At 50.4% G+C, this 18,934-nt stretch overlaps 1 protein-coding gene across 4 annotated transcripts in view; it reads right to left on the bottom strand.

The window, feature by feature from the left end:
* Nucleotides 1-18,934, bottom strand: part of Jakmip1 (janus kinase and microtubule interacting protein 1) — a 124,342-nt gene that overhangs the window by 51,417 nt on the left and 53,991 nt on the right. For 2 of the 4 annotated variants that reach the window (XM_027939618.3, XM_071614132.1), the window contains exons 2-3: nt 17,401-17,666; nt 10,737-11,231 (exon numbers count right to left, since the gene is read on the bottom strand). In XM_027939618.3, the coding sequence (XP_027795419.2) occupies nt 10,737-11,231; nt 17,401-17,529 (624 nt within the window). In that variant the 5' untranslated portion in view covers nt 17,530-17,666. Of the gene's footprint in view, nt 1-10,736; nt 11,232-17,400; nt 17,667-17,777; nt 18,678-18,934 lie in introns of those variants that run through there. The other 2 variants (XM_071614133.1, XM_071614134.1) reach the window with 2 other exon arrangements.

Raw genomic sequence — 18,934 nt, 5'->3', positions numbered from 1 at the left:
TTTCCTCAAAATGCAGCACCACTGCAATCAGGGCATCTGCAGGACCCCAAATTCCCAGCCTAGAAGAGCTCCAACTTGCCGTCATCCAGGTGGTGACAGCAGAGGCACCCCAACCATGATGGAAAAGGTTTCTAGGAAACATTCTCAACCAGTGGAGATGGCCTTGGAGAACAGATGGACAATGCAGAAGACACTTTGCAGCTGACATGTTCTAGACTGTTGTATTTCCCCTGCTGGAATCCAAGAGAGAGCTTCAGAGACTAGCCAAGCCACTCGCAGACAGCAGGCAGTCTCACAATGCCTGGACCCTACACCTGCCTCTCAGGCTGTGCGCTCCCAACAGTACTGCCCCTGCCCTCAGGGGCTGTGCAAGTGCTAGACCATTGGCTCCTGAGCCCTCTTTCTCACCGTGCTGGACATTCCTCCTTGTCCTTGCACCCTTCTTTGACAATCCTAGTCTCAGCCCATGGGTGGGTTAGGAAATGGGTGGGGTGAGGCTGGAACACTCCGAGTTCCCAGGGCAGTCTATGATTGGCTCTGGCCACCCACATGGCCCGCCGCTGACAGTCATTGGTTTGGGATGGATACCTGACCCAATCAGAGACAACGTCCTGGAGAATACATTTCTATACCCTCCTGCAAGTTCTTAAGAGCTAAGAACTAAGCTTAAGAGCAGTGATCTCTCCCCAGCACAACGTAAGAGCCCCTGCCTGGCCTGAAGGTGGCACAGCATGAGACAGCAGATCCCCAAATACCTGCATCTGGGGTGAGGGCACTCATGCCCTGGAGCTACAGTTGAAGCCAATCCTACAACTTCACAGTGGTGAAAGCAAGATTCTCTCAAGGATGAAGATGGTTTGAAGTAGAATTTCTGTCCTCTGGAACCAAAAGAGCCCTAAGGGCCAGAGAATGGGAAAGAATGACAAACTTGCGGCCACATCTCTCTCATAGGTGAGTGTGAGTGAAGGGCTTCACTGTACTTCAGAGAGGAATCCGCACAGCCTTCAAGACCCTGGAAACAGACGTTTACCCCACTGCACACACAGAACTCAGGCCAGAAAGGTGAATGTGCCCGGGCCCAAGCTGTCAGCAGACCATGACTCAAATTCAGGTGGCTTCTTCAACCCTCCCTTCTCCTCTCCTTGCAAGAACAGGATCCGGTCACTCTGGGCAGCTGGACCTACCAGGACGTGCATCTCAGTGGAAACCGCAGTTTGGCCAGCTTCCAATGAGCCATCATTGAAAGTTATCTTGTGAAGAACTCCCCTTCATGGGGTCAAAGACTGGAGGCCACCACCCCAACATCCTTCTCACTGTCCTCCCTGGCACCTGTAGTGAGGTGAGCATGCCTACCTAGAGAGTCAGGACATGGCTTCATTTGGAATAGGGTATTGCAGATGGAATGAAGATATACATTAAGATAAGACTGTGCAGTGACTGGTGTCTGCATAAGGACAGGACCAGATGGGGTTCTCATGGGAGAAGGCCACAAGAAGATGGACTGGAGAGATGCACGGACACTCCAAGGAGCACCATGCATGGCCAGTCGCCAGCAGAAGCTGGCAGAGACAGGGAGGAGCCTGTCTAGAGCCGTTGGAGGGAGCATGGCCCTGCTGACACCTGGGTGCTGGACCTGGAGCCTCTGTCATTATAAACCAGCATGTCTGTGGTAATGTCACAGCAGCCTTGGGAAACTAACAGAGCACCATGCCAGACTCTCCAGGAGCTGAGGGCACTTAATAAAGGGCCACTGTCCCATCCCCTGTGGCCAGGTATAGCTGAAAGAGGTAGTCCTGGCCAAGAGGTTAAAGTATGTGTGACCTCTAAAGTGAAAGTGTCCTCAAAGGAAGACCCAACTCCCTTCTTCATCTCTCCTCCTACCACCAACCTGAAACAAAGATGACAGCTGGCACTCCATGGGGACGAAGGACCATGAGGATCAGTGCCACATCCCAGGACTTCTTCAAAAAGGGACCCTGGGAAATGCATGTGTTCCTCACAACTCTCTGGAGCCCTAGAGAGCCCCTTGCCTGCAGATCTCCAGACCCTGTAAATGAGAGGGGAAAATCCTCCACCCAGCAAGCCCCTGATCACCTGAGGGCATCCCACCTAAAAGCAGCCCAAGTGCTCCCAGCTGGTCTGAGGAGTGACCAGCACCAGGGCATCACTGCCCCCTGTGGTCAGGAGTGCCCTTCCTAAGAGGCATGCAGTGTGCAGGGGAAGTCAGAGCCTTGCCTGTCTGCAAGGAGGGGCGACAGGCAGCCGCCTTCCCAACGTGCTGTCATGGCAACAGCCCTGCCTGAGCAGTGAGGCTGAGCAGACACAGGACAACAGGTGAACGCACAGCGCCTGCTGCTCTGTCCACACAGACCATGGCAAAGCCACGAGAGCCACATGTGCTGGGAGGCACCTGAACTGGGGACCACTACCTGGCCCTAAGATGGAAATAGCCTTTCGGCACTGATTCCTGGGTACACTGGAGATTCAGTCCTGGCGTCGCTTGTGTAAACACATGCAGTTCATCCCCATTTTCTTTCTTTTACATATGCACTGTCCCTGTGATGAAAGAAGATATTTTTCATGTCTCCTACTACAGAAACTTGCTGCTAGATGCTTTAGCTCATTTAATTCTCATAACTCTGCAACAGATATGTGATTGCCCCCATTTTATAGATAAGGCATCAGAGGCTCTGAGATGGTAAGCAACTTCCCTGGGATTACACAGCAAACAAGAGGGGAGTCTAGATAATCACACCAGGACAGACTTTCTGCACCACTCCTTGTGTGTTCAACTTATGCCCAGGGCTCCAGGGTCCCACCACCCTCCTCCCTTCTGCTGCCCTCACTGGCCTGGGCAGCCCCAGGCCTCCTGATCTTCACCCCACACTGAGGCCCTTGACTCTGGATGGGTGATGGAAACACCCACCAGCAGCAGCCTACAGGCCATCTCTGCCCTGCTTCCCACCTGCTTCCCTTCAGCTGGCTTCTCTGAAAGACAGTTCTGAGAACACAACTGTGCATCTTCCTCACTTTTGACATCCTCACTTCATCCTCCACATCCCTATGATTGTCACAAATGCCACTGCTGACGCAGGAAGCAGAGGCCATGGGGGCGCATTCTGCACTGTGTCATCTCTCCAAGCCCGCTCAGTGGAGTCCTGGATGTGGAATGAGAGCATCCCGGGCAGGAACACGACTCCTGCTGGACCCTAACCAGAAGCCAGCGTGCCATACTGCACAGGCTCTGAGGTCTCAGGGGGACAAGACGGACCAGCCTCTGCCCTCATGGAACTCAGATCGTCAGAGAAACTAATTAAGAGGGACAGATAGACATTTCAGATGAGAGGTGCTGGAGCAGCTCGGGGGCTGGCTGGGAAGATGGGCACCTGGGCAGGCCTCCCAACAGAGGGGCCCCTAGGTGCTTGGGCAGGTCTCCTTGCAGAGAGGACACTGGTATGGGGACTTCTCAGTAAGAAAGGGCCAGCCATGCCAAGTCTGAGGGAAGGGCACTCTGATCAGACCACAGGGAGGCGCCTGTGCGAAGGCCCCAGGCAGCCCGCAACCTGCACAAGGCCCACCTCCGCCTTCTCCTCTTCGGAACCCTCCTGCTGCTCTTCCACAGAGGGGAGAGCGCCCCCTGCCTTGCTCCCCTCACCACTGCGAGCTGACCTCATCTAACAGGCACTGCTCCTCCTCTCTGGGAGCCAGGTAGTCCTAATGTGCGACTAATGATGAAATCAGTTGTTTCCTAAAAAACTTGGCAGACTTTTCAGACACTGAGGAGTGAACTGTCATGTTTTTAGAAAGTTTCCACCTGCCTGCCTTGTTTTCCTAACCCTGTGGGCCTCTGAGCTCTGCCTTCTCTGAGGGAGGGACTAGGACAGGAACTCCTGCAAACCTTTGTCACTACAACCCGAGGCTCTTCTCAGAGCTCACTCAACATTGCCCTTAACACAGCATCATCTACAAACGAGTTCTAAAGATGACCAGTGGCCTGAGAGAGTACAAAGTCCTCCCCAGATTCTAGCCTATGAAATGGGGCCATGAGTGCTTCACCTCACAAAATCCCAGAAGGATGTGGGGCTGCACACATCACTACCCACTGGCCACAACAAGCACACGGGGTGCTCGTTTTCATCCCTGGGCAAGTGGTGTTGGGTCAGTCAAGTTTGCACAGACAAAGCCAGGCTAGACCGCACCTGGGTAGTTGGAGGGAAGCAAACGTTCCTTTGATCAAGTTGTGAGAGCAAGAAGGTGAATTTTTTTTTTTTTAAATATTTTTAGGAGTTGTAGAGCTGTCTGGAGCCAGAGAAAATAACTAAAATGCAATGACCTTTATGGCTCCTTGCACTGGCAGGACAGAAAAGCAGAGTCAGGACTGGACCTTCGTGGCCCAAGTGCTAGGAGCGGAGGCTGTGACTACAGCTTGGTGCCCGCACAGGGTGGGCTCTGCCCTGCCTGTGCCTGTGGACACTTGGTGCTTGCTGCCCTGGGCCTCCTGCGGGCCATCCCCACACTCAGCTCGGGAGCCTCACGCAGGCGGCCTCTTCCACGCTCTCTGTGGGGTCGGCTGGCATAGTCCAGCACCACTCAGCACCCCTGGCAGGCTCTGCCTGGAAACCAACACCACAGGTTTTGAGCTAGCAAAGGTCCTGCCCCTCAGCCATCTCATTCCCATAGTCTGGCAGTGATGCCAACTCAGAGGAAATCAGAGTTGAGGGTGGAGAAAGACCAGGCCCAGGCCTCCTCTAGGCCTCCATGCAGCAGTGCCACAGCCAGACACCGCTCTCAGTTTCCTGAGTCAATCAATTCTCAGATTTGCTTCCCTTACTGGCTCCATTCGATTGAAGGACAGGGCGAGGACAGTCTGTCCATGCTGCTTGTTAGGTAAGCGCCTCTGCACCACCCCTGGGGTCCACAAGGAGCCCAGGGTCCCCCTGCCTTCTCCTGGCCTTCCCATCCCAACCCTTTCTCCCCGACAGGCTCAGTTACTGGTGCTCAGCCATCCAGGGCCTGCACGTGGGGGCCTCATGTCCTTGCCCTCCTGCTTCTCCTGGACCAGCAGGGGCAGGACTCAGGGAACTGCGTCTGCTCTGAGATTCAGAGGCTCTATCAAATAAGCTGCCATCATGGCTAGAAGTCAGAAAGCCATTCTGGCTCCTTTCAGAAAATGGCATTTTCAAGGCGACCATTTGCATCTCCCTCTGCTGACACTTGTCTAATTCTTCAACTGGTTGAGAATCAGCACAGAAGATAACAGAGTGCTTCTACTAGGCCCTCAAGAATCCCAATGATGTTGGTAATTCATTTTTATTTTAGTATCTTATTTTCAGTTGACTTATAACATAAATGCAGGAAGGAGTACACACAGATCAAGTTTAGAACAATTTCTGCGCGTACAGGTAGCCCTCACTTTCCATAGCACTCCTGTGATGGAGAGGTGTGCAAAGCAGAACTAAGTCCTCACATTGCACGGCTCTGCAGTGACAGATCCGATGTAGTCACCACAGGAACAAGCAAAATGAGGGCATAGTACTGATATGCATGAGTCCCATTTCACATGGTACCATGCCAATTAGAACCGCCTGTATCTGAACACACAAAATATAGAATGTTCCTCACACCCAAGAAAGCCCCTGCCTTCCATGTCCACCCATCCCCAGCTAATCCACACACCCTTGTTTCCAGCACTGGGGCTGGTTTGACCATATAAATGAAATCTGTTATGGTTTAGAGAAGAGGTGTCCCCCAAAAGCTCATGTGTGAGACAGTGCAAGAAAGTTTAGGGGTGAAATGATTGGAGTGATGAAAGTTTTAGCCTAACCAGTGCATTAATCCCCTGATAGGGATTAACTGGTTATACAACTGGCTATACAACTTGGCAAACTTATTAAGAGTGGATTTGTAGGTGTATAATCAAGTTGTATAACCACTGAGTGGTGACTGCAGGGAGGCAGAGTGTGGCGGGAGAGGGGGGTCACTGGGGCAGGCCTTTGGGGGTATATATTTTATCCTTGGTGAGAAGAGTCTTTCTGCTTCCTGGTTTTCCTGACTGGAGCCACTTTCCTCCTCCATGCCCTTCCACCATGATGTTCTGCCTCACCTGAGGCCCAGAGCAAGAGAGTCATCCATCTGTGGACTGAGACTTCTGAAAATGGGAGACACAAATAAACTTTTTCTCCTATAAAATTGTTCTTGTTTGATCTTTTGGTCCCAGCAGTAAAAAATCTGACTAAATCAGAATCATAAAGTGGTGGTTTTTAAGGCTGATTTTTTTCTAGCATTATGTCCAGGAGATTCATTCATTCTCTATGTGTCAGAAAGTCCTTCCTTCACATTGCTGCCCAGCATTTCAGGGACTGACCACATGGCACTCACCCTACTACTATGCTCACTGTTCCCATAGCACACTGTCAACCCTTGTACTTCAGGGTAGTGGGTCTCTAGAGTTGAAGTGTGACTTTGTATCCAATCAGACACGTGGATGTATACGTACAGCTGCAGAACACATCCACATTATTGAACCCGTTTAGCCCATTTATGTTTGCAACTACCGCCAAGACCCATTTCTGTCCCGTGTGCTATTGTTTTATACATTCTACTTCCGCTTATGCTATAAACTTCAAAGTACATTGTTATTATTCTGCTTTTGACAGTCACTTGTATTTGAAAGAAATTAAGAAAAATAGGTAGCCATGTACTACCTCATTTACTCATTTCTGAAGCTCTTCTTCTTTTCTTCTTTCCTTACAGATCATCCTGTTTCAATACTGTTTATTGGAAGATCATCCTTTCCCTACTGAACTCCTACATCAAGTGACCACTAATGAATAGGTCTATTCTGGATCCTTCTGTTCCTTTGGCCTGTCCATCCTTCTACCTGTGTTGATTGCTACAGCTTTGGAGTAAGCTTTGTGTAGGTCTTATGAGACCTCAAATTTTTTCCTCTTCACGACCGTGATTCCAGGTCCTTTCGGTTGTTATATCATTGAGAATGTGTTGTCAATGTCTACCAAAAAAACTCTGCAAGGATTTTGGAACCCACTGAATTGAACCTACAAATCAACTGTGGAGAACTGATATCTACATTAAGTATTCTAATAAATAAAAATGGTATCTCCATTTATTTATGTCTCCTTTAATTTTTCTCAGCAATGTTGTATTTTCAGGATAGAAATCTGATATAATTCTCAATAGATTAATTCCTAGGTATTTAATTTTTTGGTGCTCTATTTTAAATGCTACTTTTTAATTTTCCACTTGTTCATTGCTGGTATATAGAAACAAAATTTATTTTAGTGTATTGTCCTTGTATCTGCAGACGTTGATAAATTCACTTATTAATACTAGCAGTCTGTATTTTCCTATGATGATCTCAATGTGTCCCACCATGACAATGTGGACATGTCACTGCCAACATGATGGTCCTAAGAGGAGGGGCTTTCAGGAAGTGATGAGACTGATGACTTCACACAAGAGGTGTGAGGGAGCTGCCTGCCCCTTTTGCCCTGCAGTCCCTTCTGCTGTGTGAGGACACAGCATTCAAGGCACCATCTTGGGAGCAGGGCTGCTGGACCCTCTTCAGACACAGGACCTGCTGATATCTTGGTCCAGGACTTCTCAACCTCTAGAACTGTGAGAAATATGTGATTTTCATTCATTAATTATCCAGACTCTGGTATTTTGTTATACCAGCAGGAATAGACCAAAGCAGGTCTCCTGGGTTTTCTATAACACAAAGCATCAAAAACTCAAATGATGAGTTTTCCCTTTTTTCGATCTTTAAAACTTTTATTTCTTTTGTGGTTTTTGCATTTGACATCCTAGCTGGTACGATGTTGAACAGAACATTGATGATAATGGTCATTCTGTTTTGGCCTTGAATATGGGTGGAAAATGTTAAATATTTCATAATTATGTAGGTTATTAGTAAGTTTTCAGTAGAACAATTCATTAGGATAGAGAAACTCCATTCTACTCCTGATCTGCTAAGAGTTTATACCATGAAGCCGAATTTTGTAAAATGCTTTTTCTAGCCTATTAAAGTGCCTACTTATAAATTAGTGACTTAATTTATATGGGTCTTTCCATCCTTGATTATATTACTTAGTGAATTATATTCATTGATTTTAGAATAAGCCAATTTTTATATTCCCAGAATAAACTCAACTTGATCATGATTTACTAGCCTTTCTAATACTGCTAGACTTAATTTGTTGACATCTTATTATTATTATTATTACATGTTTGTAAGAGATAACCCAAGATGTTTTCATTTCTTGTACTGTCGTTAGATCTTTTTGTGGTGGAGGGGTACCAGGGACTGAACTCAGGGCACTCAACCACTGGGCCCACGTTCCTAGTCCTAATTTATATTTTACTTAGAAACAGGGTCTCACTCATTGCTCAGTACCTTGCTATTGCTGAGGCTGGCTTTGAACTTGCGATTCTTCTGTCTCGGCCTCTCGAGCTGCTAGAATTACAGGCATGCACCTCCACCCCTGGTTGTCATTAGTTTTGAAATCATGCTGGCTTTGTAAGAGAGGTGGAGTCTGTTACTGTCTATTTTCAGGAAGACTACATCCTATGGAATTCATTTTATTTCTTCCTTAAATACTTGGACAATTTTGCCTGTGAGGCCACCTGAGTCTGGGCTTTCTGTGGATGAACAGACTGTAAATTAGTGACTTAATTTCCTTAACAGGTCTAGGACTACTCAGGTGCTCTGCCTGCCCTGTCCTGAGTCTTGGGGAAGTTGTGCCTGCTTGCAGATGTGCCATCCATCTGCAGTGAGATCTTGGTGTACTCTCATGGTGTTTCAGGGTCTGCAAGAGCAGTAGTGTTCATCTTCACCTTTTTTATACTGGCAAATTATGGTCACGTCTTCCTTTCGCCAGTATTGCTATGGGTTTATCAATTTATAAATTTTAATTAACTTACAAATTTTAAGCCTTTATTGATTTTGTTGCAGTGATTCTTGCTCTCTGATTTCCTTCATCATGCTTTCTGGGAGTTTTATTGGCTGTTCTTTCAATTTCTTCTTAAGACAGAAGCTTAGATGTTTGGTTTCCAGCATTTCTTCTTTCTTTATCTAAAATGTGTTTTCTTCTCTGGGCTGACTTAAAGGCAACCTACAAATTTTGAAATGCAGACCATTTTGATTAAAGTGGACCATATTCCCTTGAAAAGAACCATGCTCAACAGTTGGTTGCAATGTGGTTTTATGTCAGTTTGGTTCACATTGGTTAATCATGCTACTTAAATCCCACACATCATCATTCATTTTCTCATCTTCATATTCCATGGCTTGCTGACAGAAATCTGTTAATCTCCAGCTAAACTGTGGATTTGTCCATTTTGCCTTTTAGGTTTGCCACGTTTTTCTTTTATACTTTTTGAAGTTTTCTTAATTGACCCTTAATGACTAAGAACTGTCCCTGCCTAGCAGCCTTTGAAGAGCAGCAGCTGTGGCTCCACACCACCTCATAGCCATGGTCTCAACAGGTCATAAGGTGACCAAGAACATAAGCAAGCGGAGGGCCTCAGTTTTGTATAGGACATGATCTAAGGTGTGTGGCTCTGCTCAAGGTCTCCAGAACAAATGGACCCTCAAGTTCACCAAGAAAAGGGAGTCAGCACATTCATGCCAAGGAGGTGAGAAGAAATGGGCAATATCCTGGCTCGGGAAGAAAGCATGATGACCTTGCCAAAACAGAGAGAGGCGCTGTCTTTGAGGATCATTAAGTTCCCTTTTGCCCTGAAGTCTCTGGCCTCAACACAGTCTGAGTGGCTCTATCTTGGTCAGCGTCTGCATGGTATGTAGGTCCCCTCCTCTGATGCTCCACCTACCCTGAATCTTCCTGAAGATGCAACCTTGTAAACACTGTCCTTTGTCCAGTTGGAGAACCCCACTTACTTAGCTCTTCAGCCTGTTGCACCCCACAGGGTCAGTCAAGTGTGTTGCCGGGCAGGCTGGCCATGCCTGCCTCAGGGCCCCTCCCTCACCATGCTCTGTCTCCCATGTCAACAAAGCTTATCTACTACCTCTTGGCTCACTGGATTCTCACAACACCTCAGAACTCAAGAGAATATTCAATGGAGCAAACTGGCCTGGTCAGAGGGCTCCTCTGGTTTCCACTTTCATGCCAACCCTGAGAGGTGGAAAAAGTCCTAGTCATCTCAGTCCCCAGCAGAATCTCTGCTTGAGACAAGACCCTCCTCCTCCCCCAGACAGATTGCCCTGAGGAAGGCTGCAGGGACTTTCAGTTCACCCCAGAAAGGCTCTTTCTTCTAGACCTCATAGCTTCGCAGTTTCCCTGATTTCTTTAAAAATCTGATTATTTGCAACAGGTTTTTCCCAAGCTACTGCAACAGCTAGCTGGCAGGCAGACTCACCTGGGCAACCGGAGGTGTGGCCAGCTGATAGTTAATTAAAGTAAATTAGACAAACGCCTCTGCCTTCACACACATCAGCGACAACACTTTCTTACCATAGCCCTACCCTATCTGTAAGCCTTAACCTCCAGATGAGGACACCAGCTGGGGGGGGGGGGGGGGTTTGATGACCGTCCAAGGACCACACTCAATGAGGAGACCTGCACCCCAAAGCCTCCTTACTAGCCTGGGTTGGTGGGGACTTGGCTGCAACCCCAGACCCTTAAACAAAGTCAGAGTGTTGTGGGTCCTCCAAAGCCCTCCGGAAGCTGTGAGTGGGCGTGGGGTGCAGGGCGACGTACCAGCCTGCGGATGTCCCGCTCGCACTCGCGCTTGATGCGGTGCACCTCCTCCTGGTGTGCCTGGTAGGCAGCACGCAGGTCTGCCGCCTTGGTCTTGTCGGCCTGCATGCAGTTGCTGAGCGCCTCCTCCGCCTGCTTGCGCGCCGCCTTGAGCTCCAGGATCTCCTGCTGCAGCCGCTGACGCTCGCCGTCGAAGGCTCTGCGCGCCTCCTCCCGAGCCTCAGCCAGCAGCGCGGTCTTGACCTTGTCAGCCGCGCCGTCGCGCAGCACGTTCAGCGTGGCCTGCAGCCGTTGCAGCTCGCCCTCCTTGATCTTGGCCGTGCGGGCCGCCTCCTGCTCGTGCTGCCGGATGAGCACCTCGCGCAGCGCCTGCAGCTCCTTGGTCTTCTCCTCGTGCAGCTTGGCCTTGAGCTCCGAGATGTAAGCCGTGTGCCGCCGCTGCTCCTGCTCGCGCTCCAGCTTGGCCTCCTGCAGCCGCTCGCGCAGCTTGCCCACCTGCAGCCAGAACATGAGAGTCGGCAAGGACACGGGCAGGGGAGCCGGTGGTGCCCGGCCACAGCCTCCCACGCCCCTGAGACCCTCCCAAGTGCCCACCTCCGATGCCCCCTGGGCCACTCAACCGTGCTAACTCTTCCCCTCAGCCCCACCAGGATCTGTCCTACTAGGTGACTTCTGAGATTTTCCTTGGAGGGGAAACCACCTGAGGATGTTGGAAAGGGGGCCAAGCATGGAGACCCCTTCATCCTGGAACTCATGAGGAAGGACACGCCAGCTCTCACCAGGCTGAGCAGACTCCAAACCAGAAAACCATTCCCATGGCCCCTGTGAGAGGCTCCGACCCAAAGAAGAGAGGGCAGAGGTGGCAGGGAGGGAAGGGGGAGGCCAGGCTCCTAGGGAGGTGCGCTCTGGCTGGGGCCTCTCCAGGGCACCCTTGCCTCAGGGGCCTGGACTCCTGAATTGCTGGCTACAAGCCCCTTCTGAATCTAACCCTCCAATCAGCCATTTGAAACCCTATTTGTAAAATGTGCCCAGGGAGTGTTAAGAAAACCCTCATTGGTGCTTTTCATTTAAATACTCTGGTTCCACAGAACCCTTTATTAAAACTCCATTCCAGGTAAGGGCAGGCTTGGGGCACTGCAACCAGCTGCCTCTGATGAATGGGCTGCTCCACAGAAAATGGCAGCATTTCCCCCACACCACACCTGGTCTATAGCACCCCATGGTAAAGTTAATTATAAGTGAGTTTGACAATGTCATCTGAGTATCAATAAACCCTTTCTTATAACAGCAGGAAAAGAAGCACATGAAACCCCCCAGGCAAACCCAAGACCCACGTCTCCTTCCATCAAACACACGAGGCAACCAGTGGTTCCCTGACCCGCTCACGTGAGCGCTGGAACCAGTCCTCCTGATGGACTCAGTGCTGGGGCCAAGACATTAAATATTTCCCTGGTCATGGACAAAATGCTTCTGGCATTTTTCTTTCTAGAAGACCACATACATGGTCCTCACCTCCAGGAATAGTGTTGACAGTGCTCTGGGATCAGAAGAATAATACCCCTTTAGATCTGGATCTACTCTGATGAGCTATTTCCCTGAGCAGATTACTTAACCTCTGTGATGGTCAACTTTCTGTGTCAACCTGACTGGGCCATAGCACCAACAGTCATTTGGTCAATTATCACCCTTAGATGATGTTGTGAAGGTATTTTTTGATGAGATTAACATTTACACTAGTAGGCTCTGAGTAAAGCAAATGGCCCTTAACTGCAGATGGACCACATCCAATCAGTTAAAGATCTTGGGAGAAAAGACTGATGATTCCTCTGGAAAAAGGAATTCTGCCTCCAGACAGTTTCAGACTCCCTGGACTGCAACATCAGCCCTGTTGGAGATTCTAGCCTACTAGCCCGCCTACACACTTCAGATTTGCCAGCCCCCACTGCAAAAGACAATGCTTTAAAAACATCTCTCTCATTCTGTATATTATGTGTCTACCTGTGTACACATGCATATGCTTCTTTATTTAGAGTAACAGAACACGTGTGTGTATGTGTGTTCTAGTCTCTGAAGAACCATGACTACACAACCTCCCAGAACCTTGGCTTCCTGTCTGTGAAGAGCAACATCAGCAGCTGCCTCAGAGGATGCTGAAAGGAGGGACGTGGAGAGTCACTGGGGGATACATGAGCATTGTCATTGTGCTCCAGAGTTTGCACATCAGGTGTGAGCAAGCCCTGGGGTGAGTCTCAGGTAGAGAGGGTGTGATTTGGAAGGCCTACAGTAATGAGGATGTGTGACTCCATCCTGCCCTCTGCACCTGCAATACCTGGCTCAGCTCAGCTGGCACCTCCTGCTCCTGCCCAGGCAGAAACCCTCCCAGGCTGCCCCACCACACCTGTGCAAAGAGCAGGATGGAGTCACACACCTTCATTACTGCAGGCCTTCCAGATCACACAGGGTGCAGGCTCACTCTTCTGGAACTACGATGTGTATGTGTGCAGAACAACTAAGAGAGTGGATGGAGAATGGGGGAAGCCGGCTTCTCACTGTTGGGAGTAGGGGGCTCCAGACAAGAAAGAAGGGGCTGGAATGATGCACATGGCCGTGAGCTAGTGTTGGGACATCAGCAAGAACTCAGGTTTAAGTTCATGCAGTCACAGGTGACACATGCAGAAGCATTTACAGATAACGTGTATGTACACGTAGCACACCTCTCCTAGCTCTTGGCTGAGAGGGTCTAGAAGAGGGGCACTCCCTTGCCTGCGAGCACACCAGTGCCCAGATCCTGCTGTCTAACACCATTCTCCCATAATTGGAGCCAGGGCTCCCGGGAGAAATGGCAGATTCCAGGATGGCGGCGGGAAGTATGCAAGATGAACACCATAAAATAAGAGCTAAAAACACACACAAAACCTCCACAATGATGGGGGTATCACAGGTACATAGGCACCACAGCCTGAGCCACAGAGCAAAGATGCTGTTGGTTTATATCCAGAATGCAGCCCACGTATCCATGAGTCCAGACTGACACACTAAAATGACTAAATGTACAAGAAAAATGTAAAATAGAATAAGCAAAAAGAAAAAAAAAGAAAAAGAAATCCTCAGGAGGTCCATAGTACTTAAAACTCAAGCCTAAGTCCTCCCCAGCCCACAGGACTGAGCCTTGTGCTCCTCTGATCCATCTCCTACCCTTGGCCGTAATCATCCGGCTCCGGCCACACCACTGCCTGCTGCAGCCTGGACTCCTTGAGATACGCCTTTGGCATGCCTCTGTCTGTTCTTCCAGCCCACCCACCACACTTAGTGGCACCTCCCCTGAACCCTTTGCTGATGACACCTTCCAACAGGCCACTCCAGAACCCACTGCTGTCCACCCCTGCTCCTGCTGCTGTTTCTTCTGGGTATGTCCCACTACTCAGTTAAAAATACAAGAATCTCCTGGTGTTTGTTCCCTGCGCAAGCCCCAGGAGAGGACCCGGAGTCACTGCATTGCTGCTTCTCAGACAAAGATAGGTACACAGCCGGTACTTGATAACTAGTTCAGGACTGAGCTAAGGAAAAAGTGGAAGTTTGAACCACTGGTAGAGGTCACAAATAACAACAGCCTCCCTTACAGCCTCCACAACAGCAACCAGGAGTTGTGGGCTCCCGCCCCAGATGTGCCCCAGTTTCCTGCAAGCTGGCCCCTCATCTGGGGACCTCCCCTCACCTTCCCTCCAAACTCAGCAGGGCAGGAAGGCTTCCTCAGTCCCAGGGTCAGCACCTCCCTGGGCTCCAGTGCCCAACACAATCTACTCCATCACTACTCAGGATATACCCAAATACCAAGCCTTCCCCCCACCACCACAGAAGCCAGCAGCCTTTGAGGACAGGCTGAGATCCAACTCACTTCTCACTTCAGATAAGTGCCTGGCCCAGCACAAATCCAGACCAAAGTGTGCTGGTCATGGCGAGAATGAAGAAATGCCCAGCTGGTGAGGGGCTGTGGTCTGGCACACTTGACCCTCTCTTCACATCACCCCAGATGGTGGGCCTCTCTAGGTCAGGAACACTGCCCCACTGGCCTGGTCCTCGACTGGCACTCAGAAGGCTCGCGGGTGTTGCTGGACACTCGGAACTGCGTGAACACCTTTCGCGTCCGCCTCCAAAATGGCCACTGTGAAGCCCCCACAGGCCCTTTCACTCCGCAGGTTTCCTAAGAACTCTGATGCAGCGTGCCCGTGCTGTGCTGCCACTGGCTCCCCGGAATCCCGCACCACCCTAACTGAGGGCACGGGCTGTTCCGCAGTCACTGCCAAAGGCATGTCACCCAGCCCGGGCACACAGCATGCACGCAAGGCCAAAGATGAACAGATACAGTTACCACACTCCCTTGCCCTGCAGTGTTTAATGGGTCCTTTGTTAAAATAATGACACTATAAATGTAACACCGAGTTATTATTAGATCATACAAAAATAACACTTAAATGTAATTGTAAAATTTACAGTTATGCTTTTGGAAACAGCCAGAGAGAGCACACTGCCAAATTCTTTCCGAACAGATATTCTCCAATATCTGACCGGATGGGTAAAGTCCTACAGAGGAGGCCACAAGGGGGCTGGATGGAGAACTTCAGCAGGCAAGATGCGTTCACGTGAGAATTTCCTCATGTCCCAGAGGGAGGGGGGCAGCCTGGTGACAGGGGACTCCCACAGGTCTGGCCTTCACCTACCAGCACCACCTATAGCTGTGCTGACCTGGCAGAGGGGCTGAATTGGACCCCACCCCGTCCTGACACTCAGAACTTTAGAGGACTATATTGGACACAGAGCCTTTAAAGATGTAATCAAATTAAAATGAGGCCATCAGGATGGCCTCTAATCCACTCCAACTTGTGTTCTCATAAGAAAAGGAGATAAGGACACCAACACGCAGAAGAAAACCATGTGGGTCCACAGGAAGACGAAGACAGCACAGCCAAGGAGAAGGGTCTCAGGAGGGGTCAGCCCAGGACACCTGACCTCAGACTTCCAGCCTGCTGTGGTGACACCATAAGTCCCTGTTTATTTAAGCAGTCCAGTGTGGCACCTTGTCCCTGCTGGCTGGCAAGGTAGACTCAGGCAATATACCTGAGCATGTCACCTCTCCTTCTGAGCCCTAACTTTCTCACCTACAGAGACAGGAAGCCACACCTGACCATACAGGTCACTGTGAGGCCATGACACCTCTCAGGTACAGGATGCTGTCTACATGGCAGGCCCAGATGTTAGAAACAGGCTGCCAAGTGAGAGCAGGTGACGGACAACCTCAGGCCTTATACTGACTGTCATACTCTTCCTCAAATGGCCCAGGAAAGCAGACACATTAGAAGCCCTCCATTTTACAGATGGGAAAACTGAGGCAGGGGCAGTTACATGGCTTCATGGTTAGGCAGCAGACTTGGATGTGCAGTTTTCCCCACAGCTGCTGCTGCTGCTTCTGTACACACAGACCAGCCCCCTGCAGCCTGGGCACTCAGCTCTCAGCTCTCAGCCCTAGAGGATCCCAGCAGGTGAACCCCTCCTGACTGGCAGGGTGTGCACAGGTCAGCACCACCAGCAAACACAGCCGGAAGGGGCTACTTCACCAGGTCCGATCTCTTGAACACCCAGGAGTAAGGAGGTCTGCATCTGTCCCTACACTCCCGAAGCCAGGCCTTCCTCGCTCCCTCTCCAAGTTGACCCGAGTCTCTGCTCTCTATGCAGCCATCCTGACCTGGGAATGGAGTCAGGGCCAAGGCCAGGAGTGGCCCCCACCCCTACACTCAGCAGCTGCCTGGGCCCCAGTGCTTCTTAACACAGGCACCAACTGCAGTTCCCAGGCAGCCACCCGCTGTGCTCCAGGGACTTTGGCAGGGATTTGGTTTAACCTTCCAAAGGCCAGACCCTCAACATCTCAAGCCACCCAGGTACAGGCCCAGTTGTCCACCCTTTCCTGTGCTCACAGAGCCCCTGGCTGGATCTGCCCTCAGATCACCCAAGTCAGAGCCATGCCAACAAAAATGACCAGGGCAGTGCCTGGGCAACAGACACTGACAGGGCTTTTTATCACACCTGGGATCTTTATGACAACCTTGAACTGGGCAGTAATTGTCATGCCGTGTGCAAGCTGGGGATGCAGAGGTTTGGAGACCTTGGGTCACTTGCCCAAGACTGTGAAGCCAGGCAGGGGCCAAGCTGAGGGTGGAGCCAGGTCTGTGGGATTGGAAAGCTGGGCTCCTCCCTCGTGGGAGGTACAGGCCACACATAATGGCTCTGCTCTAGCTCTACTCCCACAGTCTACCATCATCCAGCCAGCCACTGTCCTGAGTGGCTCCAAGGCTCAGACCTGCCCTGAGAGCACAAAACAGCTCGTGGTATGGAGCAGGCCCCTTCCAAGTTCTTCACGTGGTACTAAGTCCTGACAGCAACCCACTGAAGCACTATCATCACCCTGTCTTGCAGGGAAACTGAAACATGGGAAGTCACACAGCCTGACAGTTCCCATCTGGCACTCTATGTGGCTCTGAGGGGTAAGTTGAGGCCCAGAGAGAAAGAGGGACCCAGGGGAGGGGCCCATCCTGCTCCAGCCTGCGAACATGCCCTCCCCACATGTCCCTGGCAATATCATCCTCTGAGTGTCACCACCCAGCCCTCTCACCTTGCTCTTTTCCTGCTGGAACTCAATCTGAATGTTGGTCAGTTTGGCCCGCAGCTCCTCATTGGCCATCTGTACTGCATCCGTCTCCATCTCGGGCTTCTCGCCCTTGCTCCGGCCTTTTTTAGACATGCTTCCTCTTGGGTTGAAACTCTGAGATCCTAAGCTTCACGCCCGCCCACCTGCAGGCACAGAGACCACCGCCCCCGTGCTAGCCAGTCGAGCAGCGTTCAATTCATCCTCCATGTAAACCACCATCACTTGGGATCCTAGGGGAAGGAGGGAAAGCGAGTTAGCAAATGAGATGGGACTGGCATCCCCTGACAGCTACCACCTGTGGGCACAGCACCTATCCCCACTGGAGGATGTCCTCCACTCACAGGTCTGACCCAGTGCTCCTCACATGAACTGCTCCACAATCACTTGGAAGCTGTTAAGGGCAGAGTTCAATATCCCTGATAATCCAACTTGAATCTCTAGCAAGCTCCCCAGGTGGTGTTTCCGGGTGACCACGTCTTGCATAACTTCACTCCAGCATAGCCCTCATCAGGACAAAAGGACCCCATCTTCACAACCTGTAGATCTTGGTCTCAGACCTCAGTGAACATGCATCACCAGAGTATTTATTTCCAAATGCAGGTCCCAGGCCACCTCAGAACTTGAAGCACAGGGAGTGGGAGGGTCTATGGAGTCTGCATATCCCGTCCACACTCCCAATACTCGTGAAGCAGGGTCAGAGGACCAAACTTTGAGAAATGGGTTTAGACCTCGTAAGGTTAGTGGTTTCTCCTCTACGAGATAGAGGGTATCACCAGTATCACAGACAGGAAAACTGAGGCACACACTGGCTGAGAGCTAGCCATGTCACACAGCTAATGAGAGAGAGAATAGTAGTACCCGATCAAGGTCCACAGCTGGAACTGGGGGAGCAAAAGCTGTACCCTGAGTCCCACCTCCAAATTCTGCACTAATGCGGCCACACTGCTGGCCTCAGTAGTGCACCACAGTGCCACTTTCCCTCTCCCTCTCTGTGCCCTGCTGTGCTTTCCATGATAAAATGTATGTTTACTTACTTTCTATTTTCCCTAGGATGTAAGTTCCAAGTACACAATACCTGGGTCTGTTTTGTTCCTTGCTGCCTCTTCTGTGCACGTAAAAGGAGCTCCATAAAGACTTGTGGAATGAGTGAATAAATGGCTCAGTGACAACAGGGAACAATCATGAGGCACTGAGTGTGTGCCAGATCCCAAGACAGGAGCCAGGGATCCTGTCCTGAAGTCCTTGGCACCCCTGATGAAGTAGGTTAGTTATTAGGTCCTTACAGATGAGGACATGAAAGCAGAGAAGTAAAGTAAGCTACGTTCGGCCACACAGCTAGAGGGTGGTGGTGCTGGGTCAGATGGCCTGGAGAAGGCAGGGAAGATCAAGCAAGAAGACTGTAAACAGAGAAGAAGAGCCAGGGAAGCTAACAGGAAGCTCCTCAGGCCAGAAACTGGCCACTGCATTCAGCAACAATGGAGTCAGTGGGACTTCAGTT

The sequence above is a fragment of the Marmota flaviventris genome, chromosome 7 (genome assembly GCF_047511675.1).
Source record: "Marmota flaviventris isolate mMarFla1 chromosome 7, mMarFla1.hap1, whole genome shotgun sequence".
NCBI lineage: Eukaryota > Metazoa > Chordata > Mammalia > Rodentia > Sciuridae > Marmota > Marmota flaviventris.
Note: the sequence above shows the minus strand (reverse complement) of the source record. Positions and strands in the feature narration are given on the sequence as shown.